This window comes from Xiphias gladius, chromosome 14 (genome assembly GCF_016859285.1).
Source record: "Xiphias gladius isolate SHS-SW01 ecotype Sanya breed wild chromosome 14, ASM1685928v1, whole genome shotgun sequence".
In the NCBI taxonomy this organism is placed as follows: Eukaryota; Metazoa; Chordata; class Actinopteri; order Istiophoriformes; family Xiphiidae; genus Xiphias; species Xiphias gladius.
Genome location: NC_053413.1, coordinates 14,446,923 through 14,474,581, shown reverse-complemented (window position 1 = coordinate 14,474,581; position 27,659 = coordinate 14,446,923). Strand labels below are relative to the sequence as shown.

The following is a 27,659-nucleotide window of genomic DNA, read 5'->3' as shown; positions in this document are numbered from 1 at the left end:
TTAAGGTTTGGTAACGTTTACTTAACCTTTACTACCTGGTTAAGTGTAGGGAAAGATCATGGCAATTGTCGGTAGGAGACAAAATGTGAAACCCCTCTACAGTGTCACTGTCCAGGTTCTGCAACACTTCCATATCAGTACTTTTAGAAAGTAATAATCTCCAGACCACAAGAATTAAGGAAAACTAAAACCACAGGTCATTTTACATAGTTGAACAAATGACTAATACTGCCCTGTAATTTTGGGGCACTTGCTGAAAGGACTGATGCCATTGCTTTTCCTGGGAGGACAGGCTCAACAAAACAGGAATTCTTTTTACGTAAACCTCATGGGGCAGAATTAGCATAGTATGAAAATAGCATAATGTACAGGATGGATGGAGTGGGTTTGAGCCTGGACTCTTGCTTACAACAGCCATAACTGCACTGAATTGATGTGAGTGGAAAAAGCAGATGAGTAGAAAGTAGAACCACCAACAGCAGCATGTAGTAGGTAGAGTAAGCATTAGTCTGCAGTAGGGTTTGGCAGGAAGGAATTATAGAGCCCTTTGATGAAATGTCATTGCTGTTTTTCTTTTTCAATCAGCTGACAGAGAGTGTATGTGGCATGCAAAACTTTTTGATTATAAATTTATGCAAGCTTGTCATTCAGAGCTTTGTTTTGCACAAAAATAAATGATGACAAATGAACCAAAGCAAAATTTATGCTCTGGTTCTGAGAAAGAGCTCCCTGAAGCTCTTCAAAGGAACATCATGAGCACACAACCCAACCCGCGGTCTTGTCCTGTACACTGAACTCCACATGAGGAGCTGCAGGGAGAAGAGGACGCAGGAGCAGAGCAGAAGACAGAGCCTCTGTTTGTAAAGTCAGTGAGCTTGAGGAATCACTGGAGACATATGGAAGGAGCAGGCGGGTGGTGCATGTGTGTGGATGGGCGTACGTCTCTGTCGAGGGAATCTCAATGAAAGGGAAGCGAGAGATCAACAAAGAGAGAGAGAGAGACAGAAAATACAAGAGAAAGAGTCACAGAGGTGTAGTAAGACAGACACAGAGGAAGTGAAGGGAAATGTAAAAGCAATCATCATTTAAGATTATTCCTCTGTGGCAGTGCTCGAGCCAAGGTCAGTCTTGTGTCAGTGCACAGTCTGCATCATGAAAACTGATTGATGATGCATTTGTGAGAAGAAAGGAACTATACAACTGTCTAACTCTACATCCCTTCTTCGCCTCTCCTCTCTTCACCTGCTGTCACTTTTCTGTCCTTGTGGCTGCACTGCTCGACACTCTGTCATGAGCTAAACCACAGATATAAGTTATAAGTAAGCTCAGAATGCTCACTTAGTAGCTCATTCATGTAGAAACACACTTTTATTTAAACACATATATTTACAAGAATGTACATGTTCACAATAGCACAGCATGTAGACATGGATCTAAATGTTTGGTTCAGTTTCTTTGAATACTGTACTGGAAGCTGTGAAAAGTGCACGTTCTCTCAATATGAAAAAAAACTAAACAATGGCATTTAGTTTCTTTTTTGTGGCATGCCGAATGTTCACACAGTCTGTGAACCTTTTGCCATTACAATTAACAATTTCACAGTTTCATACTAGAACTGTGAATGGATGGATTATAAAATAACAGACGCCCCTCTGTCATAGGAGGAAGACCCCCAGATTTTTGTGGTCGGTTTGTGTCTCCTTTTGGTCTTTTTTGGCCCACTAGGAACTTAGCCATTCAGTAATCCAACCGTGGAACTGTGTGATTATGACTTGGCAGACAGGATGACAGCATGGGCCACCAGATAGATTGGGTTTGCATCTTGTAATTTGGCAGCAACTGGGGAGGAGCAGTCACACATACTTGTAGTATTCTTATTTCAGTATCTTTTAAATTGTATTTGAAAAATTGCGCTTGTAATAGTCCAGTAGCCAATCTGGTAAGTCTGCAAAGGCCAAGTGCCCATTGCACTTTGTCATTTACACATGTAAATGGGAAATGTATTAGGGAAGCAGTCTAATCACCATATAGCCTACAATATCTACAGTGCTGTCATTTCCCTAAGCTACCTAGAAATAACGCATACACCAGTGCTTGAAGACAACACTGGACGGAAAATGTACAGAAAATAGCAACCCCTTGATACATGTTTAGTTTTTACTAGGAACATTTTTTATCATTTGCTACAGAGAGTTTAAAGAGGATGAACCCTGTGTATTTTCATATTTTAATGTACACTTTTTTTTTTGTTATATGTACTGTAACCCAAAGTGATGTATCATTTCCATAAAAGTAAATTAAATGAACAAGTTTTGAACTGATTTACAACAGTCCTACACCTCCAAACAACCATGAAAGTTAAAAGCATTTGATAGTTTGAAGGAGGGTCCACAAATGATCTTGAATTGTCATTTGGTTTGCAACCATCTGACTAAAGCTTGTATTCAACTATGCCTTTTTTCTCTGTCAGAACACAGGTTTCCTTCTCCCTCTCTGGTGTCATATTGGTACCCTCTGAGCATAGAAGTGCTGTTCTTTTTGCTCATATGCTCTGCTGCCTGACAGTTTCTATATGTTATTAGATCTTTTTTTCCGAGTGCTGTTTCTTTCTGAGGGAGCCTGCATTTACTCTGAAGTTACAGTCTGTGATAGATCGAGTTACTCCAGACGTTGTACCCCACTAGCTGTGTAGCGACAGTAGCTACCGAGCTACACAACACGAGTTGTGGCTTCAGCCATTTGGAAAACAGCTTATCCATAATGGGTGGCATGCTTCAACAGATGCATCGACCACAAGGCGCATAGTGACAGGCCGTCTTTCATCATTTGCAGCTTCACAGTCTCACTTTACAATGGAAACCACACATCCATGTATGTCTGCGGACGGAGCCAAGGGAAAATATGTGTCAATGAGGTAACATTCTTTTAAAAACTACAGTATGTCATGTATAACATATGTTTTGAGGGGGAGTCCCTGGCTACTATAGGCTTTTTTTATACATTGTTTTCCTTACAATCTACATGTACTGTAATCAGCTCATAATTCTTTATGACAGAGATTACCTGTTTATTTGTCAACATCTAGAGCACCACATTGTATAGATAATGTAAAACCCCCTTTTAGCCATTATAAACCATCCTCTAATTATCCACCCATTCACGGTTTAGCCAACAGAGTTTCAAATTAAAGATGCAGTATTATGTGAATAAGTCAACAAATTGTTGATGTATGATGGCAAACCCAACATGCACTGTACATATGAAGAAGTTATTACTGTAACACACAAACTGAGTGCAAAAAACCCACTTTAAAGGATATTATGCTATATATCTGTCTCTATTTGTGCTTATTGCCGACCCTCCTCCAAAGGTCACCACATGTAAAACATGCAGAACAGACCCTTTCCTGTACTTTAGCCATACTACAGACACATGTGCATTCATGGTCACACACACTTGAGTAGGCTAATAGAGCGCTCTCTCACTACTCCACTGTAATGTACAGATAAAGATCAGTTATACATACACTCTGTGGGCTTAGGTTTGACCTCTCATGAATCCTTTATGGATCCCCATTACCTTCTTTAAATGTCCCTTTTCACATTTTCACTTGTCATTTTTCTGGCGTCTACTACACACAGCTGGCTCAAAAACTTCTGATGTACAAGCATGAGCAGACAGTGGTGTTCCCACTGGACCACATCTGGTGCTATAGTGTGTCCAGATAACATAAAGTCCCTACATCCATTCTCTCTGTCCAAGTCAAACCAATCTGCTTTTGGTTATATGGGCGTTAGAAATGACTTTATTGAATCAGAATCAGCAGAAGCAGCCGTGGTGTGTTGTGTTTATACGCCTTATAATCTTTTGGCAGATGAGTGAATATGAAACATCTGATCCAAAGAGAGATTCATTTGGTTCTGGTTTTTTCATAAATTTTAGCTGCCACTGAATCATTTTACTTTACACATACTGTACATATTGACCGTGTATATGCTGAAAGACCAGCATAATTCCAACATACCACAGGCTGGGCCAAGCCACACTGGATGCACATATGGAAATCCAGCCATAAATATTAAATATAGAGTTCAATAACTATATCACACAGTTCCCTCCAGTCTTCACATTAAACAAGTTGCAAGTCCACACTGAAATCGAAGTTCATATCATATCCAGCACCATTCAAAGCATCCTCAAAACAAGTATTTTTAAGCCATAGAACTGCCTGTGTCATCTTGCAAAGAGAAGATAAATATATTCTCACACTTGCTAATTCATGAACCAGTTTTTGTGTTTATTTGTCATTGTTTGGTGGGAGTTTAAAATGTAGTACATTAATTTTTTGTTGTTTTTTTGTTAAAACGTAAAATATTGAATGTTGTGTTATCAATAGGTAAGAAAAGAAAGAAATTTAATTCATAAATCAGCAAGATTTAGAGAAATGTTTTCACTTTTTAAATCAGAGGAATGAAAGGGCATGGTATGACGGACTACCGTATATTAAAAATGTGCCAGCAGTAAACTGTGAAACAAAACTGAGATGGAGAGAAATTAGAAAGAATGGAAGACAGGTGGTAAAAGTGTAGAGGAAATGTAGGGAAATCTTTCTACAATGGAGCATCTATAATGCAAGAAGTCAGCTATAGCCCCTGGGGACAAAGCTCATTTCATATAGCTGGAGCTACACAGTAATGTATTATTTACTGCTACGTAATGTCACTGAAATGCCTCTTTGTGACCCATTATTTTTATATCCTGAATTATTCTTGCTCTTTATTTCCCTTTAAATATCTTGATTTCTCATTGTATTCTTATTGTCCCTGTGTTGTACAATTATTCTTGCTCATTTTTTAATCCTCATTTCTTGCTGTAGCCCACAGCACTAAGTGTCATCTTTTTCTTTATTGCCGTTGCTTTGTTTTCTGTGTATTGTCCATATTTTCTCCCTGTGCTCCTTTTATCTTCACCTCGTATAACCAGGCTGGCCCAGGGCAAACAGCATGTTAGATGTGATAGTAGGTGATTCCATTCTCTGCTGCGTCATGCCAGTCATCATGAAACCAACCCATCCTCGCTGGCAAGTAGAGCTGAGGACTATCCTCCTCAAACACCTCTAAGCCTTTTCATGCTACACCTAAAATGAAGGATTGTAGCTACTGGAGTGGAGACAAGCCACTGTCTGTCTGGCAGAGATTAGCATGTTCACACACACACACACACACACACACACACACACACACACACACACACACACACACACACACACACACACACACACACACACACACACACACACCTAATTAGGTGGCACACTCACAAAGAAAAAAAGATTAGCGATGACAGGGGCCCTTGAGTACCTGACTGGCTTCAAAAGAAGAGAGGTGAGTCTTGAAAACACCCTGCTAATACTGATGATTAAAAACCATTTAAATGGCCGCCTCAGGGTCTAAAAAATGAAGAGCCATCAACCTGGACACTGCTTTTGAACTGACTACGCTGAGAGCAAAGGTGAAGGAGGAAAGAAAGGAAAGGGCATGAAAGAGAGAAAAGTAGAAAATAACAAAGCACAAATGAGCAGAATAATGGGAGTAACTCAAGATCTGAAATGCCATTGTGGACCATTTGTCAGTCACTTAAATAATAACTTAAAAGCAACTGAATCATAGACCAGCTTTTAAAGGGTAACTGTAAAATGAATTCCTCCTCATGTCCTAACACCAGTCAAGTAACACAGTTAGACCAGATATACAGGACACAGTGCCACAGTGCTAAAATCCAGCATTACCAGATGGACTCTGGAAATCACGTACCTTCTCACCGCAACCATCAGGGAGCATCTTGAGATCGTTACCCTGTTCATATCGTGTTTCCGCCTGTGACCACGCTCGCCGCAGCCAGTAGAAACTGTCCAGTTCATTAGACTGTAAATTCCACCCCTCCAACATCAACCCATGATTGTGCCTCTTGCTGGCCTTATTCATTATGTTATTATCATTGGCTGTGTGTGGAAGGTAATGCCAGGTTGGGTCATACGGTATGTCAGAATTTTGTGTGACAGAATATGTGTTTTTCCTATTTTCTTCTGACCACCGGTGAATTATAGATGGCTTGACAGGAGTTAGAGTTGTCTCTGATGCTGCACCCAATTCAAAACTAAGTGGAATAAGTGGTTTAAGTGTCATTGACATTGAGACACAGCCAGCTGTCGCTCAAATGCAGTCTCATTGCAATTTCTGCATGTCATTACTCCATTTCAGGAAAACTGGGCCCATTTTGTGCTTACTGATAATAACCACATTAGCCTAAACAACTCGAGAATGCTGATGTGGTGACACTTACCTGTTGCACCAGTTACAGAGGACTGTTTCCCCTCAGTTGTTCCTCTAACAGCCTGCACTGAGATCAGGTACTCTTTTCCTGGATAAAGACCTGCAGAAAGACATGTAAACTCTAAAATGGGAAAGGTGCAAAAAATTGCATTTTGTACTATTAAAATGCTCTACACAAGCTGTTCCCAAACCCAAGGTAAATCTTGAGGGTAACAAGATGATTAAACAGATAAAATATCTGATTTTTCTCATGTGTAATACTGAATATTTTCTCTGTAAGCTGATTTGTGAAAAAAAATGGTTGACATAGTTTCATTTTAAGGGCTCACAAGCCAAAATGGTTGGGAACCACTGCACTATACTTTACAACTACATGTTTGTGATACAATGATATGTGACAGAAATATATGATGTAATATTCTGATTTTTTTAAATGTATTTACATTATATGACATTATTTTATACTTATGTGTATTATATAATATATTGATAATTTGATACAATTCAGAGTTGTATTTACACATACAGTACATACTGCATGTGTGTGCATGAGTGTGTATATTTACTGTATGTGATTTTAAGTAAGCAAGTAATGACCTAAAAATGTAGCAATTTTCAAAACAAAAGTTACAAATTACTTCACATAAAAATGTTTACTATGAAGTATCAAACAGGCAGGATAGTAAGAAACAGAAGAGCAATAAAAAAGGGGCTTCAGGGATTTTTAAAAGTATTTATGTCTTTTCTTCAAATTGTGTTTACACTGTTACAGGACATACCCACAATAGTGTGTTTGGTGCGCGCCTCCTGGCTCCTCTGTACACTCAGCTCCTCTTCCTGTCCTTCCGGGTCAGTGTGTGTGAGCCTGAAGTGATCCACTTCAGCTGGTGGGTTCTTCCAGTCCACCTGGATAGAGACTTCTGTCTGGCCAAGAACTCTAATATCATCAATAGCTGAGACATCTGGGAAGGATACAAGTGTTGGACAACAAGGTGGAACTGGGTGTACAGACATGAGCCTCAAACTGGAAAGCCTGCATTAAAGCCCCAGTAATCACAAGCATCTGCCCTGCTCTGCTCCCACATGTCCTTGAGCAACACAATGAATCCCTACCACCCAAAAATGTGACCTTCCTGGAACAGGCGCCAAGCAGGAATTTCCCTTTTGGCCATTAAGAAAATACCATAACCAAACATATCCAAAAATATTTTTATTTTGTCTTGTTATAAAAATTAAAGTCACCTTTGTCAGGAAAAGTGCAGGCTGAAGTTTAAATGCATTTTACTTTAATTGTAAGCATGTAAACCAGCAGAGAATGACTGTCAGTGATATCATGTATATATCATATACATATCATAAAATGATCATGTAAGCCCTGAGTGATTGCCAGTGACATGATTAGAAAAATAATCGATTTTAGGTGATGGAATTCTCAAATAAAGTTGTAATGTGACTGCAGAGGCAGGGTAATAATGTACTTAAATTATTGTTTTCTTCATGTTTTGACCCATGACACACCATTTAAGTCAAAAATGTCAAAGATAGGTATATTTAAAGTGTAAAATAAACTTTAGCTTGTCTTTATATTCAAAGGTACACGCAGACAGGGGTATTTGGCAAAGATTAGAAACACTTTACGCTTTTACAAACATATGTAATTGCATGTACAGATAGGTGAATATTAGCATAGACGAGCAATGTCAGGATTTGCGACATATGGTAAAAAAAAAGACAGAACAGTGTGAACCATCCAAACAAAACAAATGGTACAAAATCAAAAGGGTTCACTTTTTAAAAAAAATGAGAGCTATTGTAGTTTTCCTAGGAAAAAAAGAAAATCATTCACTTGAACCCTCTTTTGAAGTAGATCATCATTTGAAGTTGAAAACTATGTGACCAGTGAAATGACTGCCTCATGCTGTGTACCCCTCACACAACCATAAGCCAGATGATGGTGTGCTTTCTCATGCGCATATGGGAAGGCCATGTTCTGTGAGATTTTCCATGATTAACCAGACTAACCACACATTAGAGTCAAACTCAGTCTCTCCCTCTGTCTGTCTGACTCACTCACGCCAACCAGTCTTGTCTAGTAATCTCTTTCTCCTCACATCTGTGTCCTACCACATCTGTGAGTAGGTTCGATTTCCATTATGCACATCTGTGGAGTCATTGCCTTGTAAATACCTTTAAATTTAATGGTTAACAAACCAACGCTTAATGAAACATATAGTAATGACAAGCTTCAGCTTGTTCCTTGCTTTTTAGCATAGCATTTCATATAATTTTATATTTAAGTACAGGAAAAAACTCCTCATCTCGCACAAGTAACTATAAGTAATTTAGCATAAGTGGAATGGACTGTCCATCCATGCATGAATATACACTGTACCTTAAACATGTGACTGCCCAAGTGATCTCAATAAGTGTAACTGTTCAAATATGCAAAGTCAGTATTTGAACTTTGCAGTGATTTGTCACCTCACACCTAACCATCTTCTTGCCTTGCACTTGCCTCTTCCTTATAATCTAATTTCTTATGCTGCGACACCTCCTTCCGCTAAACATTTAAGACCTTGACATTTAAGGGTTTCCATGCCTCATCAAACTTGAACTTACATCTGACGTCAACTGTGACCATTTAATCCATAGAAAATCCCCCCCACCTGCAGGCCATACCTGGCCGCCATTCCAAACAAGAGTCATCAATAGGTCCCATCTGTCTTTGCTCTAAAAACCACCAACGTATTTAAAGGCAACATGCAGCACCCAGCCCTATTCTACTTCACCAGTGATGAAACACATTCTGAAAAATACTCGTTTAGTCAGAGAGAACACAAGTTTAATGCTGTTAATGATGTTTTTCAGTTCTGATCACAGCTGCTGGTGCTCACCTGTGGTAGCCTCAATCTCGTCTCCCTCACTTTCGATTTCTTTGATGACTGCGTACACCTTGACAATGTAGGTGATCCCGGGAGCCACTCCTGTGATGAGGTAGGAGGTGTTTGTGTTGGGAATCTGAACCTAGGATACAATGAGTCGAAACAAAGATGTTTTATTCATCCTCTATTTTACATACTTATTGATATGACCAAAAAGGAAAAAAAACTACCTGGTTCAGGGAACTGTCATCATCCTTTCCATAATATTTCAAAATGTAATACTCTGCCCCACGAACGGACTCCCACTCAACCAAGAGAGAGACATCAGTCACCTGGACCAATCGCAGACCCTGAGGGCCAAAGACTGAAAGACAAAGAGAGACGTAGATGCAGAGAAAGACACAGAGTGAACACTTAATAAAGGTTGCAGGACATTTAAATATAATGTTTTATTACTTTATTACTTTAATTGCATCCTTCGCATCCTTTGCATCCTAATTGTTTTCCCCCTGTCAGTCTTTATGTCTTTTACCCTCACTTAATAACCGAACCCAAAGACAGAACAGTTTTGGATATTTCAAGAGAGATTATTTGTATCTTTGTTTTTTTTTTTGAGTTCTTCTCATTAGTATAAAGTGATTTGCATCTCTGTGCACCAATCACGATTTAGCAATATTTGATATAAAATGGGATGATAGGTGTTGGGTTATTTGCTTGTAACGAAAACACACCCACACGGCCCTGATGAGAAAGTTAAAATTTTAACTTTGGCTGTTGCACATTTAGTAATGAATGTTAAAGGGTAACGCAACACCTATGAAACTTGTCTTTGCTGACCTCCATTTGGTTAATCTTCTCACTGTGCTGCAGTGATTTACAGGTGTACTCCAGGACCCCATGCCATCACTGTTGGATGAAGTTACAGGTGCAACAAAGCACACGCTCTGACCACACTCAACAGTGATGCTGGCTGTGGTTTAGCGGTGAATCGAGCTTCATCGGCTTTAAAAGACCGTATCAATATATTTGAATACTATAGCCCACTAACCACATTACTGCTGACAATTTTTCAAAGTGCCATACATTTTAGATAGATTTCTTAATTTAAGTTATCAGCAGTCACTTGTTTTAGCTCAGTTCAGTATAATATGGAGATCAGCTTGTACAGATCTGAAACATGCTTGAGACGCTGCAGGTAATACATCTCAATAAACAATCTTTTAGTTTCCGAATTTCAAAATGATATTAAAATTCTGACGATACAAATTATGATCATCCATTAAAATAATCTAAATCAAAAACAGGTTACACAAGTCTTATCCTACTTGTAATGTTTATTGCCCAAACACATTTGGCTACATCTCCTTCATAAGGATGGTACATGAGGCAAAGGAATTGCTTAACAAAGTCCACTGCACATGTTTTAAAAACTCTCTGTTTCTAAATGAATTAAAGCCCAACAATGAAAATACATGCGAATCTCATTGTGATGGATTACTTAACTGAAGCAGGTTTCAAATCTCTGAAGTTGAAAGCATACTAAAATGACAGAAAACAATGGCTTCCTGGAGGCTGAGGCCTTTCTTCTCTTTTACCTGTCTGTCCCTCTCACACTATTGGCGAGGAGTCATGAGCCAGACAAACACAATGCACATTTAGAACATTGAGGTTTTTTCCCAAACCTGAGATGGAAATAACTGAGAAAAAATATTGCTTTTCAATGGTTATACAAGGCCAAAGTGCTTCAAAGGAGATGATGGAAAAAAATACGGTAAGGGGGTATGAAGGTATATAACTACGGGGGAGTACAATAACAAAAAAGCAGCCAAAAGACAGAAGACAGCAAGTCAGCAGTGTTGGGTAGTGAGGCTGTCCACAAGAAAGAAGAAGAACTTTCTGTGGGTACGACAGATCAACATAAATTGTAGATTCTGGTAGATTTACAGAAGTAAAACATGGTACACAGAAAAGTAAGCATATTTCAAGGGGAAAAATGTGAAACGGTTGGTGAAGGAGTCAGCCATAACTTTAGCAGGGAAGGAATTCGCATCAGGTTCAGACGCTGTTCCACACGGCAAAGACAGGAAGCTTAATGTTTTTCCTCAAATGTAGCAGTTCTTTTCCATCCATTATCTGCTAATATCCCCCTGTTTCTACTTAAGGCATGACTATCAACAATCTTTACCCTCATGCTATATTTCAGAACAGTTGGGGTTAATAAATGAACATAATAAGATTGGAAAAAGTGGAAAATAATGGGTAATGATTTGTGTCTTCTTTGAATGAAAATGAGTGAAACACCATTTTAAGAAGGAAAATATGACCGAAACAACATGTTTGGACTTAAATAGACTGTAAATCTGCAGTGAGCGAGCAATAAGAAAGTATCGGTTTTGACGTTGTTCAGGACCAATGAAATGGAAATTCAATCATCTTCTTTTTCTTTGTTCCTCTGTGGCCTATTATCTTTTATAAACTTCCCATCCGTCTATAAATATTTTCAAATTAGACATGTGAATCCAGTTTCTTAGCCGACTCAGTCACACATGGAACTTGAAAAAGTGGCCAAATATGGTTTTGACTGGAGGGAAAAATTCAAAGGGTATGTTGAGCACAGTCTCTTTAAATGTGTCTAAAGGAAAGGAAACATTTTTGAGACAAGCAAAGAGAGTATGATAAGGTGCTTTAGATAAATCTAAAGCACCTCTATTGTGTTGATATAGCTCTAACGAAGGTACTATATATATTATATCCAGATGACCTCATTAGATGTGGTTGCTAAATGTTCCTCTTTTTCACGATAATCTGAAGGATTGAAGAGAATTCAAGATAAGAGCTAGTTTTCTTTGGTATAGCACCCCGGCTTCTCTGCCTTTGATAAAGAGATAAAAAACAATATTTAAGCTAAATTAATATCAATCACATTGGACTGAAACTGGACTATACTGGATATACAGTGTATCTAAAACTATACTTTTAGAGTCATGTTGCCATCATCACCCAAGGAGCAGACTGACATCCATCAACCAGGTGTTCAAATGGCAAGTAGCCACATAAAACAGAGAATGTCTCGAATGTTTTGCTTTTGTGCTCCTCTTCTCCCGCTGCTTATTACCACTATTATTATTAACACCTAAAATCAACACAATGTATTTTTTTTTCTTACCTCCCACTTTCCCGTCCTCCCTGACCTTTCCTCTGACACGGTGCCACTGATGATGTTGGACTCCATTCAACAGAACCTACACACGAATCTGCAGATCTGTCTCTAACTATTCTCTGCCTCTGCGGATAAAAACGCATCTTGAAGAAGCTAAATCGCCATCAAGGTTTGGACGTAGCTGACCTGCTACTGTGAAGACTGGACCATTTACGCTCTATTCTAGTTTCTAAAACTCTGGTTCAGGACCTGAAGTTGGCTGGGGATGTTCTTTTGGTGGATCCACACATAGTAAACGTTAAAAATCTTTTAAAGTGTGCTCTCTGTGCTCTGGCTGGAAAAAGAAGTGCCATAGACAAGCATAGACAGACGTTGTTATATAAAAGGAGATCTTTTTAAAGCGTCTTCTGCAGTCCAAGAACGGAGCATTTTGACAAAGCAAAATTATCTGTTATTCACCTGCAGCCAAATCTTCAGGATTACTTTAGAAATTGTCACAGTCTCAAAGTTTGAACTCAGTGAATTAAACTATCCATGCCTGGCTGCTGCTGCCCACCTTTCTACTCGCCTGGCCTTAAATTGCCATAAAATGCAATTTTGTACTCGGCCTGAGGCAGTACAGTAATAGAGGTTTGGCAAGCAGTGCATTTAGCAGGAAAGGTGATGATTCTTCTGCAGGGTTAAAACTTGATGGATCCCCAAAGGACTGCTGGGTGTTCTTATATTCCTTTGGTATTATGTGACCCGATGTCATAAGTTGTCTAGAGTCCAGAACTGCCAGTGGTCATGGGGTAAGCATACTGAAAGGGCCCCATCAGCTGCTATATCTGAAATAACTGTTGGAGAGACGCTTTGAATTCCACTGAAGTGGGTCACTATGGCCAACATGATAACTGCCATAAATTTGGGTTCAGTCAGAGAAACTTCCGTCATTTAACTGACCATTTATTGCTGCTTTAGTGCTGTTAACAATTAGATTTAGCGGGGAAGACTTCTCTTTGGGGATCTCTTATAGTTCGAGCGGCAACAAGGCCTCTGCTGTTGGTCATTATAATTGTTATATATTTGAAAAGTCAACTGTACCAAAAGACACAACCTAAAACAGGTAGTTGGGATTGTGAAGAACGCTGCAACAGAAAGCATTGTTAGTAGAGTTGGATTCCAAAAGCCAGATTCATTTTGGCAAAAAAAATTTGCCAATCTACCAAATCCCTTATTGAATCATTTATCTCTCCTCGCTCTTTTTGATCTGCAAGGGTACAAGACATTGCAGTAACAGGCTTCTCTTTTTTGCTGGCGCTGAGTTGTTGCAATGAGGTAAGAGTGACAACTGTCAGGTTAAAAGGCCCATCCTGTACATCTGAATGAATATGCCTGGATCTTACTCGTCAGTTCTTGCTGTTTGAATGATGTATGAGCCAGGGATGCTGAAACATAAATCGAGCAGATGGTGGTGGACCAGCTGATGCAAGAGCAACTGCATTGCTCTAAGTCTTCAGAATTTATTCACCCTGGTCCCAAAATTTTATACTAAATAATGTGGGAAGGAATATATGAAGGTGAACTGGGCTTTAGGGGCAAGTGTTGTATATTTTTAATGGTCCCAGAGCTTCCTGTAGCATCTGTGTCTTCTATGAGATACCAATTAATATTCACTGCTTAATGTCAGCAGAACCACAGAGGTGACTACATAAAAAGGTTAAATGTGAATCTTAAGTATCAGTATGATCACAAATCAAACTACATGCAAGCCTGGGACATAAAAAGGTTATTATGCTGCACTCAAAATATATAATTTACGTATAAAAAGATCAGGGTGGGATACGGTCAATCAGAAACTGCACAATACAGAAAAACAGAAGATAGGTTGGAAAGCTATTGTTACTGCCTTGTGCAAGCATTTTTCCGTCTTGCTAGTTTATTAGCCATTACCTGGCCAGCTAGAGTTGTTCACCAACTACCTATGCGAGTACTCCCTATATCACAAAGCCTCTACCACCACCCTATTTCATAAAGGGATGTGGATGCTGTGCCACTTTCTGGCATGGCCAGGCCTTTAAGCTAACTGAGGTATGTCCATCCCTTACTGAGTTATTATTCATAAAATGAAAAACTCCATAGAATTTGTATTATTCAGCATTTGAGAAGCTTACCTAATGAGCAGTCCTCCCCATAAAAGCCTTCTTCGCAGATGCACTGGCCGTCCACACACTGGCCATTACCGTTGCAGTCATTAGGACACTTCTGGATACTGCAGTCCTCGCCGGTGAAGTGTGGGAAACACACACATTTTCCATCCACACAGTGTCCCTTGTCGTTGCAATTGTCTGGACACATCAGCTGACTACAGTCGTGTCCTGTGTAGCCCTGATGGCACACACACTTCCCATCCACACATCGTCCATTGTCATTGCACTCGTCTGGGCAGGAGGAAACCGAACAATCTTGCCCTTCCCATCCTGGGTTACAGAGGCAGCTGCAGGTGTCGTGTTGGTAGGTACCATGGCCACTACAGCTTGTGTCCACACCTTGAGAAAGAGATGGGTGAAAAGGTCATATTGTATGTTTGATTGATCATTTATAGGTATGAGACAGAATTGTGGTTTCTAAGGTCATTACTTGCAAACCTTGTCCCCTTCTTTTTATTGATTAGATTCCGCCACATCCAATGTCTGGCTCTTAGAAAATATACTGTTGTCATTGCATGAAATAAGTTTTTTCCCATTTGTTCACACCATCAGTTCCGTAGTTTACTCCTAACTATTTAGGTTGTGACACTGCTTACCTGCAGCACCACCTCTTCCACAACAGCCCTGAGCACACTGGGTCTTTAGGTAGTTGACTTCTTCTTCCAGCCCATTGACTCTGTACAACAAAGACTTGAAACTTTCAGACACCTCACAGTCACACTTGGGTGTCTGCAGCCTGATGTTGTGTCTGAAGATCATGTCGTTCTCTCCATTCATAGAAGTCTCTGTCTGCAGACCTACAAAACAGGACAAAATTTAACTTTTTAATCACCAAATATATTGTAAAGTTTCATAATGGTCACGGATTTAAATACAATTTAAATACAATTAAATTAATCTCCGGTGGAAAAATTAACTTGAAATACTATTAAAAATTAACAGCCCAAAAAAATACCTATACCTATACCTATGCTGATATTCCTGCTAGTTTCTGTAATTATTCTTAGTTGCGTTCTCTCATTTTTATTTTTTATTTTAAAGACCTGCTTCGTCTTGTGTTGGCAGGCGTTCTAGTTTACAAGTGGCGCTCCCTGGGATGTCGATTTTATAGACGTGGCTGAAGGTGACTCCCTGCTCTGGGGCTGAGGGGTCTGGGTGGTTGTCGGCAGAGCTGAAGTGTGAGAAGGTGCAGAGTAGGGCCAACCGGCACAAGGCCCTCCACAGGAGTCTAGTGGTCATGGCTAGAGGAGAAGATAAGAGCAAGTAATTGTTAAACTAGCATAAGGACTGTTTCTAATGTAGCTATGGAATGGGATAAATTATATATGCCTAAAAAACACAATTTAAGGAACCTTTTTGTACTGTCCTTTTCTCAATTTGGACAGCATCTGTGAGTGTGCAGAACACTGACTGGAAGGTAATCCTTTTAGAGTAAAACTGTAAACTCTAATAAAGTTGGGGTTGGTCCCTTTTCCTACTCCATGAAATATTAAAAAGAAAAATGGATTAGTTTGAGGATGCAAACAAAAACACAAAGTCCCCATTATTACACCCACTATAGTGCCATCGTGCTAAAGTACACCATTAAAGGAATAGTTCGACATTTTGGGAAATACACGTTACTATCTGTCCTAGAGTGAGATGAGAAGCTCTGCGATGTTTGTGCGTTAAATATGGAGCTGGAGCCAGGAGACAATTAATTTAGCTTAGCATTAGGATGGCTTGTTTGACATTAAAAATTAACACATTACTACTCGTAAAAACCACAAATTGTCATTTTAACATGGACTTTAAAAATTAGATTAAACATTTTAATTATTGAACTTTAAAGGAGCTGGGTGGTGTATTTTTCCACTCTTGAGAGAGCCAGGCTAACTGTTTCCTTCTGCTTCTGGTCTTCATTCCAAGGTAGGCTCCAGCTTCATACTTCGAAATGAGAGTGGTACAAATCTTCTGTAACTCTCAGAAAGAAAGCAGATAAGTCTATTTCATAAAATGCTGAACTATTTCTTTAGAGAAGAGATATAGCATTTTCTCACCCCACAAGCATATTTCCCAAACGCAGGGGGAATTCATTTAAGTAAAGGTTGTTTTTACCTTACCTAGTTGAAAGCATCAATAAAAACAAATTAAACTCCTCCTTGCTGACTGTAAGGCATATCAAATTCACTTCCAAGATTCATACACAGAGTGGCACGAGACCATGCTTCATATGGAACTGAAATATATATTCCATCTGTTTTTTGCATGTATTTTTTTAGAGATTGTATCTTTTGCATTAACTACGTGTAACAGACCACCAAAACTGTAGATATTTGTTGTCATGGCTGACTGGACCTCAGTCTGTGGGTTGAAAGAGGGTCACATTTGTACTTTCCAGTCAGACTTTTATAGAGAATTGAGAACAGAAATACTGAGTGGATGATACATAAATTACATTACATTCAGTGGGGCATGCTGCTGTATATTTAATCTAAGGAAACCTGAACCATTATGCCACTGTGGTGTGTGTGTGTGTGTGTGTGTGTGTGTGTGTGTGTGTGTGTGTGTGTGTGTGTGTGTGTGTGTGTGTGTGTGTGTGTGTGTGTGTGTTTGTGTGTGTGTGTGTGTCCTCATTCCAGAGTATGGCACAGAAAGTGAGCAGTCACAATTTTGCCAGAGATCCTTTTGCTCTAAACCATAAATTGTGATCAGTCAGGCGTTTCGGAGCTTCAGAAAGAGCAGAAACGTGTCCTCAATGATGATGTCATTGTGTCTAATGACAGTGATGTCATGTGAACTTAAAACCTTCCAGCGGCTTCCCCGGGAAGCCAAATTACATGCTTTAAAAATAGTATAACTGCCTTACCCATCAGTAGGTCTTCTTTGGCCTTTGGTCTGAATTTAACTTTCTGGTGTAAAAGTTTAAATAGTAAAGGGAACTTCTGATCTAACTGCGCTGAGCTTGTGTGGTCTGTGGAAACACAAAACCTCTAATAGAGTGACTGAAAACTCAGTAATAAGGTGTTGGCGGCCCCACTGTGATGCTTAACAACTGGAAAACTGCATAGCAATATACAGTAGCATTAAGGCTTAAATATATTTGTTGGATAAGTCTGAGAAAACACAGGATTATTCTATGGAACGTGTATTCACTGCAAAAACAATAAAAGCCCAATAAACTATTTGTAGTTTTCTTAATTTTGTAAAGTTATTCTGATGTTTGCAGCTTTGAAGAGCAGAAACCGACTAACTGGAAACCCCTGTAATCAAAACATTTGCTCATTGAGTATCAAAGACTCTAACAGATGGAAAAGCAGAAAATGTCCAGAGAGAGAAACAGATCCTAAAAATCCCACTGGACACAGCGTGAGCATAAGCCAGAACATTAAAATGTCAACAAGTGGACCTAAAACCTGCCAATCCTCCAGCCACCATGATAATACCATTATCAGATTAACACAGATTCTGAGCAGGGATCCTAAGTAAGTTAGAACACCTGACCTTTCGGGGGTAAGGAAAGAGCTTATGTACTTTCAAAAGCTCAGGTGGAAAGCTACTTCACTTACTCAACTGGACACAAAGTTAAATAAACGTTGGCATATCAGTCTAACTTCTGATGATTTACACAGGATGTAACTCAAGTAGCTCTGTTATTCATAATGCTCCAGTCCTTTTTAGGGAGACAGAGACATGTCATTACCATAACCTGTGTCTAACTAGTCCAAACTCAATATTTTTGACCTCGTTTGGTTATTTTAGCTGTCTGTTTGATTGCTGCTGGTCAAAAGCTTGAGGTTGGAGACTGGTCCATGTGCAAGAAATCCAAGCTATGACATCACTGGGAAAATTGCTTTTTTGAACCTATGTGGTGGCCAAAACTTAGACTTTAGCGGGTGTTTTATCAATGGCCAAGATTTGGGAGGGCAAACCATAGATGAAGTAAAAGAGACATTAAGATGGGGAGCGACAAATGGAAAGCGAGGGAAACAGAGACGAAAAAACTGGAGAGTGAGAGAGATGAAGTGAGTGAGAGAGAGGGAAATGGTGAAAGAGGGAATGATGGAGAGAGTGTGTGTGAATCAGTGACAGTCTATCAGTTAGCCACTTTATTGACAGTATACTATAGCCATGTGGAATGGCACTGAGCACTGGCGCTCAGAGATGCTTAACAAGCATGTTTATAGTTCCCTGTCAAGGTTTTATTTGATGGTCTCCGTTTTCAGGCCCTTTTCTTATTTCTCTTGGAGGAGATGGCACTGTGACCTTCCAAGCATAGCAGAGGGCCGCAACTGACTGCTGAGAATGTCCCAGAGCGGGAAAGAGAGACAGATGGAGAGATTATTGGAGAGAGGAAATGGGGAATTAGAGGGAAGTGGTGCAGTCACAGTTGAGAATTACTGCTGGAGAGATGGATGGATGGACAATGGATAAATAGGTAGAGGAATGGTTGGATAAAATAATGGACAGATGAATTAGTGGATGGATGGATAGATAAACACAAGGATATATTGAGTGATGGGTGGATGGATAATGGACAGATGGATGGATGAATGGATGGTTGAATGCATGGATGGATAAAAAGATTGATCTGTAGATGGATAGATGGATGGATATATGAATGAATGGATGGATGGATGGATGGATGGATGGATGGATGGATGGATGGATGGATGGATGGATGGATGGATGATAAATGAATAGATGAATGATACAATAAATAGATTAATGGATAAATGAATGAATGGATTCATGTTTGGATGGATTGATGTGCAGATAGGTAGTTGGAGGGATGGATAAATAAATCAATGAAAGGATGGATGACTGAATGGATGTATGAATGGACTGACAGATGATAGATGGATTAATGAATTGGTAAAATGAATAAATTTGTGGATTATATATAGATTGATGATGGATCAGTTATAGATGGATGGATCAGTGGATGAATAGATGCATGATTGATGGATATATGGGTGGGTTGATGGGTGGATGGATAACTGGATGATGGATGTATAGATAGATGTATAGATAGATAGATAGATAGATAGATAGATAAATAGATAGGAGATTTATTCAAGTAGTGGTTATTAGGTAGGATGAATGGAGCTTGGTTGGACAGTGAAATGACAGGTAAGATTAAATACCATTGCATGGACCGATGGATGTTTGAAGGGGACACAAAGCAGTAAAGTCAAGCTTTTGTTGAATTATAGTGAAAACAGAAGGGATGTACTGGATATTTTCCAATGGACCAGGAACGTAAAGATGATAAACCCTGGTTTGGCATCAATGTCCAATACATTCATAATGTAAAGGCAGCTGGCTGTCACTATTCCAAGTCAATATGCATAAGACTGCAGTATAAAACAAGAAAACAGACTGGCTTCAGTCCAGTGGATGCTCTCATTCGGCACAGTGCCCATCCAGATAATATTTCAACCTGGCTTTCAAGGCGACACAAGTAAAATTCAACATGTCCATAAACACAGTTAAAAATTCCTTCCTCACAATAACTTATTTATGTCCAAGCAGAACTATGTCAATGGGCCTGTAAAATGTTTGTTGACTACCTGTGATGTGTGTTCACTCTTTTATAAGGGAGAAAGAAGTGCGTGGGACTCTGCCCATGTGGCTACAGTATGTGTGTGAACTCGTCATTTATAGCTTACAGAGATGAGGAGGGATTTACTCCAAAGGTAACAACAGCAGTTTAATCACATAGAGACAACACTGTCTGGATCCACTGACATCTTTCACTGAAGGATTCTTGACAAGTTGAGGGATGCTTTTGTGTTTGAGTGTGTTTCTAAAAATCCCCTTTATACTCTCAGAGCTTTAGAAACTGTGACTGCGCGAAACATTTGGTGGAAAGAAAGAGAGAAAGGGAGGGGAGGACAGACCATGAGATATAACTTGTATTCAGAATACAGATACAGAAAGAGAGAAGCAGTAGAAGAAGTGCACATTTACCCTATCCTCTCTAGAGATCCATTAAGCTTTGGACAAAAGGCTGACAGTTTCGCCAGGTTTCAACTCAGGACAAATCTTATAAGACCAAACCAACAAGCCGGGGGATGAGAGGAAGAAGAGTTGAAAAAGAGGAATGGCAAGGTCATGCCTCTATGTGCGCCTACAAACTTGCAATGTTTTTTGGTCATTCTTTCCTTTCCTCTTTTCCTTCCCCTCAGAGCAGCTTTCAGACTGAACAGGGAAACTAAAATGAATAAAATGAAGCTGAAAGCAATTATCGTCTGAGAGCAGAGCTCATATCTTCATGACTCTGTCTGCCTCCTGCTGCCATAAAGACCACAAGGAGACCTCGATAAGTACTTTGCTTCATCAGAACCGGAGAAGCACCTTTCCCCTCAATGGGACTTTCAGATGAAAACGTAACCTACCAAGAAGAATGAAAAATAATACAACCTGGGGATAAATAAAACAGCCTAAATTCTAGATAGAGACGCATTTCTGAAATAACAAAAATGGGTTTTCATTAGATTTCATGTGCCTCGGGGTCATTGTCAATCAGTGAAATCAAATGAAAAAAGTCCATAAGTGGGATTGTGAGGCTTCCGTGAAAGTAGTCACGTTTTGCAACCTGAACAGTTTTTACAAGCCACCCACTCAGGGTTGTGGGGCTCCTCTCTCCCTCTCTCACTCTCTGTCTTCCTCTCTCTATCATTTTGCATGGCTGAGGGCTCACATCTGTAGCTCATTTTGTGTGGGCTTCTGTGTATTCCTGAGCCGGCACAGTAGTATTAAAGGTAAATCTCCTGGATTGACAGCCCTGGGAGATTATTTATCCCCCCAGCACATAATTATTATAAATATTTATGTTATTATTACAGAGGAAAATTTGTGCTGGCACCTTTGTTGACAGACAGTATAGGATTATCTACAACAGAGTGTGGATGTTATCTGGATATACAAATCGTTACAAATAACTCAAACACACTTGTGCAGATTCTAAGGGCTGTCACAGTTGTTCCAGTGGGCAAATAACCATGCTGGTTTATGTAATATTGTCTGAGTATTACTAAACCTGCAAATGAATTTTTTAACTGATCCAAATTTCAAAATTATTTCATAGAGCATCTAACTTAAAATAACTTATCTTATTTTTATGTTAAGACAGCTTCATTGTTGTGCATGGCAACACACTAAGAAAAAAATACATAACACTTTATAAAGTGCTGTGTGTTGAGCACCAAAAGTTCACATAACTTTATTCGGTGTGTCAAACTCCATCAGATATCAATATGTATCATTGATCAAGATTTCCACAACTCTCACGGACAAAGTGCTGCCACGCAAACCCAAACTAACATAAGAACAGCTTCAGTCGCAGGACACTGAATAAAATCCAGGTGTCAAGTCCAACTTTAGACTGTCATGTAACTCACAGCAGAGTCAGACTGAAAGGCTGTGAATGTACACTGCTTCATTAAAGCCTTACCGACCATCTGAAGGTGAGAGATATATAAAGAAAGGAGAAAAGGAGAGAGTGAATGAAAGATGAGTAAGGGAGTTAGATCGCTGGAGAAAGAAGAAGGGAGATGGCAGAGAAAGAGCATCTGAGAAATAGCTGAAATGGAATTTGTAGTTTTAAAGACGTTGATAGAGAGAAAGAATGAAAGACAGAGTCCCAAAGAAGGAAGTAAAAAGCACAAATGTAGAAATTAAAAAAAGCGGAATTAACAAGCTTTCATCAAAGTTGTTTTTTTTATTTTGATAGTTATCGAAATTAACTTTCATTCAGCCTTTTAATGTTCAGAAATTTTACATAACAAGTGACTGTAAATCTTAGTGAATGAAATCTAACAATGAAACTTCTAAAACTGTCCCCACATGTTAATTTGAGTAAAGATGACCATCGAAAAAATTCAATTAAAAAAAATTGCATAATGTAAAGTTAAGTTCAATGTTTAAATCACTGAGAAAATTGATAAAATTTAAAGGTTGCCTTACCCTTGACGTTTTTTTTAAACCTTCTCCTCTACCTTCTTTCTCTCTTCTCTCTGAAGGACTGAGTGTCACTCAACAAGCCTCTCCCTCTGCCACCTGTTGACAGGCCAGGCTCAGGGATTCAAAGACTTTTACACTGCCACTGACTTTTGTTCTCTCCCTCCCTCTTCAGTTGTTAAAATGCCTATAGGCCAATGGGCAGTTAGTTTGGGAGTGTCTGCTCTCCACCTCTCCTTAAGTAATTGAATGAAAAGGGAGAGGAGGAGGAGAGATAATGACCAGCATTTACTACTTTCCCCCTGAAGTTAATCACTATCTGCCTAAACACACCTCTTACCTTTCTTCTTCTCAACAGTTTCTTCACTTTTAAATAATTGATTTTTCCCTTACTTGTATGTGTTTGGTTACAGTAGCAGAGGAGGTTGGAATTAATCTTTTTAGCAGAAGAAGCAGAGTCTGAAACACAGTAACTGGATAAAGGTTGGAATCAAGGGGCCGAGTTTGAAGCCAAGAAAAACCTAGCGTAGGCTTAGGATAGACGGAACCACCGGGGAGAGGTTATACTTGACAAAATACATTTTCAGAACTACACCAATACACAAGAAAGCTTAAAAGAAAGGGCAAATTTGGATTCAAATGACATGGGCACAACAGTGGCATACAGTTTGTGTTAGAGACAGAGAAGAAAAAAAAAGCTGGGGGCATTTCCTGGAATAAACCGTTTGGGGATATCGGTTGTTAAAAATAGTGTCCTTTGGAACATTTATTGTAGGTGGGATGATGGGCAGTTAGAAACCAAAAAGATGATGAAATGCTTCTCAAGTTATTTCTGTGAAAACAAGCCACTGCTAAGCATACTGTGAGGACACATTGCAGGCTAACTCCTTCAAGCCGACAGAAAAACCGAAAGCTTCATGATCAAAAACTTACCCCCTCGGACTGCATTGTGATCACTTAAAAGCGTACGAAAAAAATGTTTCAGTTTGGTTTCTGTTATGCAAGTGTATACAATAAAATTTGAAATAATGCAGGCAACTAAGTGCATGAATACAAACAGTGACAAAAAACACACACATCAGCCTCAACGAGCATGACCATTACCAAAGACCCCAGGTGTCAAGGTTGGCAATAGTTTATGTTAACAATGGCTGTTTATCTGTAAATATATAAGTAAGGTCTCTGATTTCTGTGGGAACACAGAGGATGATGGGATTGTTCAAGTGAAACTGGAACATATTGGACAATGTTGAGTTTTTGGCCCATTGGTTATCTTATCCAATATAATAATATATTATCTTATTATTAATATTCCCTCCACTTTTAGCTCTGTTTTGGTCTCCGCCAACTTCTGTGGGAAATATTTAGGTGCAAAATTTTCTCTGTGTACTGTTTGGTGCAGGGCAGGGGATGTACAGTAAGTTAATTAGAGCTTTATTTTTTGCTGAAAACAGCTGCCTGCTGGACACAATGCTCATGAGAGTTGTGAGATTGAGCCAAAAAAAAAAGCTGCGGGCAGTAAAACGAAAACACTTAGGAAAAAATGAGCCCTAGAATCAAGGGGCACTGCAAAGTTGGGTGAATGTTTTCTGTGAGTCTGTCAATAAGATGGCATGTTTCACATTTCACTTCATCATTTGATCAATTATCAACACAGAAATATTAATTATGATAGCTTTAAGGTGTGGTATTATTTTGTGTTTATTGAAGAACACTGGCCATTTCGCAGCAGTTTCTGCCGTGCTTTTAGAAGCAAAGAGCTCCTTGGAGCAAGAACAGAGATGAATGAATCACCGGATGCTCCATAATGACACAGTCATTACAGAGAGTTTACACTTCCTTTGAAAGTTATGATGTAATGTTGGAACATCAGCGGATGTAATGTTCAGCCTCAGATTTCTACCCATCTTGCTACCATTATCAGTGAGCTATGAAACTAGGAGACTCTCAATTACACTATACCTACAGAATAAAGACTACAAAGATTAATGAAGTTGCCCTAAATTTCTTTTTATCGTGTTGAAGGATTCTACTGCTACATAAATGCTAATACTTACAACAGGAGGAGGTTTTGAGAGTTGCTTACCTGTCTGTCTAGCCTCAAATGGTTGGACCCAATTTACTGATTTGGAAATACTGTGAGAGAACCAACTCCAAATCAGCAGTGAGGAATGCAGTATCACACATGGTTGAAAATAAAGAATAATCTAATTCTTGAAAAACATCCTTCATTCCTTCCTGTGGAATTACAACTTCTTTCATATGCAATTAGTCAGTTAATGTCGTTGAGTAGTTTCTTTTGTGTGTAATTGTAAAAAATAAGAATGTTTTTAGAGAGAGTAGGTGTGTGTTGTGGGGTACCATCTTTTTGGGAGAGGATGACATTTACAGTTCTTCAGTTCTTCATGAAACAATGACAACATATTTCATGCATGTCACTATAATTTCAGGGAAATATGACTTTCCCATTGTAAGGTTGTGCTGGTTTCAGCCCATGCCAGGAAACGCACTCCTCACCAGCAACAGATGTAACAGAAGTGTTCACAGAAGGGTGAATTTTTTATTGTGTTTCCTTCAATGTGATGCATGTTTGTTCTGTTTCCTCTCTCTGGGAAAAAAGACAATCTCTGAATGCTTATTGGAAGAGCCCACACACCTCCAATTTTCCCTTTTATTGGTCCCTGTTCTTTTCTTATTTCTAGACCAGAAGCTGACTGTAGCTTTAAAGCTGCTGAATGAAGGTGTTTTTGACAGCATCAAAATGCAAACCAGCAGATGCTTAAAGGTTAGCACAGTTGCTGTATATTTGGAAAAAACCCGATTTGGCCTGTCATCAATAAGCAGGTGCTGATTTCAGAAGTGTGCATCTGCCAGTCTCTTTCTCTCTCTCCTTTCCTGCCTCAGAGTTCTCATTAAAGCAAAGGTATAACTACCACCTTATGGGGCAGAAGTTGATCTGGTTCCTGTGTGGGAGTCTTCCTCTCCCCTATGATGCCTTTCTCTGAATTATAAGTACCATAGTCCTTCACTGAGGTACATAGAACCTTTTGCTATATGTACTGCCTTTCCTGAATTGTGATGGAAGCTCCTCATCTTAAATCTGAGCTTCAGAATTAAAGGTGCTGACATATTTAACGCTGCACAAATTTAGAAAAATGTTCGGACATTACTGGTTTGGCTGTACAATAACAGTGAATCCTTATCATGATTGACTTAGACACCACTTCAGCATCTGCTTTTCAATTAGCTGGGGATGGTTAGTAGGGAAGGTCGTGACTTGTGGTTAACATTTTTCTCATGCTCTTAAAACATTAAGTGCAGACACGAGTGTCAACAACATGGACAGTGATCAGCCTGAAGAGATCATCATTATCAGAGCAGAAATGTTTGGTTTTAGGTGGAAGGATGGCCCTCCCCAATGGCTGTTTGAGCAAAAGCATGTTATAAAATACACAGACTTTTCCAAATGCGTTCGTTAAGTTCTTCCTTGGTCACATATGTTTTCATGGATTCTTGGTCTGTTTGTTTTGTAAAAGGAAAAAATTCACAGTGTATTCTTGTTTCTTACTCATATGCCTTTTATCCAAGATTCATTACAACACTAACAAATCAAATTCAACAAAATGACATCAGATTCTGTTAATATTCTCAACATATGCAGTGTTTCTTATAGAACTAATGGCGAGAATGAGAATGCTGGTATACCTCAATCTCTCATGCTTCCTGTAGCAGATTTGGGATTTTATATTGAATGTTTGCTAAACAGAGGAAGTAATTTCTTGTCCACTCCTCTACCCTCACTGCAGCTCTTTGCTATCATCTTGGTTGTCCTCCCAGCCAAGATAAATAGCAGCCCGCCCTATACTCATATATTTCTAGTTAGAACAACTGTATTGTCTGTGAAGACTTGCAGCTACTGTTTATAAGAGGCACTTAAGCTGCTTAATGTCCTTTCATTATTAACATGGTACTTATAACATAACCAGTTATGCCAAAGATGTAATAAACTGAGCTGCTGAATGCATTATTTATTACTGCATGCCTTTTGAAACAAATGGATGTTGTGATGACTTCTGTATTAAACGATGAAAGAGTGCAGCTTTTACATCTAAATGTTTGTATCAAGTTACTCCAACATCGGCTGTAAACTATCACTATTTTCAAATGGACTTGAAAGCTAAGAAAAAATGTTGACATACAGCATTTTCATTAGTGCTGAAGTGATCAGCTGATTAATTGATAAATTGATCAACAGTAGACCCCAGTTAGTAATTGACCACAGTTTTGACAATCCTTCAAGTGATGTATCAAATACAAATGCCCTGGTTTTAGCCTCTAAATGCAAGGATTTGTTGTTTTTCTCTGTTTTACATTATTTTAAATTGAAGGTCCTTGGGGTTTGCACTTTTAGCTGGACAAAGAAAAGGGATCTGAAGTCATCGCCTTGGATTGTGATGGCCATTTTTCCCTATTTTTTAGTGAATGTATTATAAACCTTAAACAGTTATTTGATTAGAAATGATCAACAGAATTATTGATAATGGAGATAAACTTTCAATGCAGCCTTAACAACGTATCATGTAGTTCTAGTGTAAGTTCTCATGTCAAACAAAGAAAGCTTTTTAGTGAACTACATACTACAGGCCACATTAGTGTGAAGACATTTTGATGTTATCAACCATTTATAACTACTGCCTTCCTATCTGGGCTCAAACCGCTTTCAATAACTAAAAACCTGACCCCTCATTGGATCCTTTCAAGTAAATATACAAAAGGCACATTAACTCTACCCTTTGAACCATATGGTGTAGTTAATCACACACAGGCTAACTGTGGTGAGGGTAACTGAAACATCACTGATTGCCTGTTTCCTTGTGGCTCTGGAAACTGTTGATTGAGAGGTCTGATGTGATCTGAAGGGGAGCTAAACCATGATGGCCTGTGTACAAAATGAGAACTGACAGACGGATCCAAATAGCACCCGCAGATATTTAACACATGAAATATGTTTAAAGACTGACTAAATGGCAGGACTGTCCGGGGGGTTACTAGGGCTAGATTAACACAGACAACTCAAAGATGACAATTTTCCATCACTGTGGTAAAAAGTTGATTTTTCCATTCCTGTCTAAACAAAGGGACAAAATTTTTT

The 27,659-nt window shown here is 39.1% G+C and overlaps 1 protein-coding gene across 1 annotated transcript in view; it reads right to left on the bottom strand.

Annotated features, from left to right (window-relative positions):
• tnn (tenascin N) overlaps window positions 1-22,686 on the bottom strand; it is a 39,980-nt gene extending 17,294 nt beyond the window's left edge. The window contains exons 1-8 of the mRNA XM_040144603.1: window positions 22,514-22,686; window positions 15,607-15,804; window positions 15,160-15,360; window positions 14,528-14,902; window positions 9,445-9,578; window positions 9,227-9,356; window positions 7,112-7,294; window positions 6,343-6,432 (exon numbers count right to left, since the gene is read on the bottom strand). Coding sequence (XP_040000537.1) covers window positions 6,343-6,432; window positions 7,112-7,294; window positions 9,227-9,356; window positions 9,445-9,578; window positions 14,528-14,902; window positions 15,160-15,360; window positions 15,607-15,802 — 1,309 coding nt within the window. The 5' untranslated portion in view covers window positions 15,803-15,804; window positions 22,514-22,686. The remainder of the gene's footprint in view (window positions 1-6,342; window positions 6,433-7,111; window positions 7,295-9,226; window positions 9,357-9,444; window positions 9,579-14,527; window positions 14,903-15,159; window positions 15,361-15,606; window positions 15,805-22,513) is intronic.
• Window positions 22,687-27,659: the final 4,973 nt, after the last annotated feature.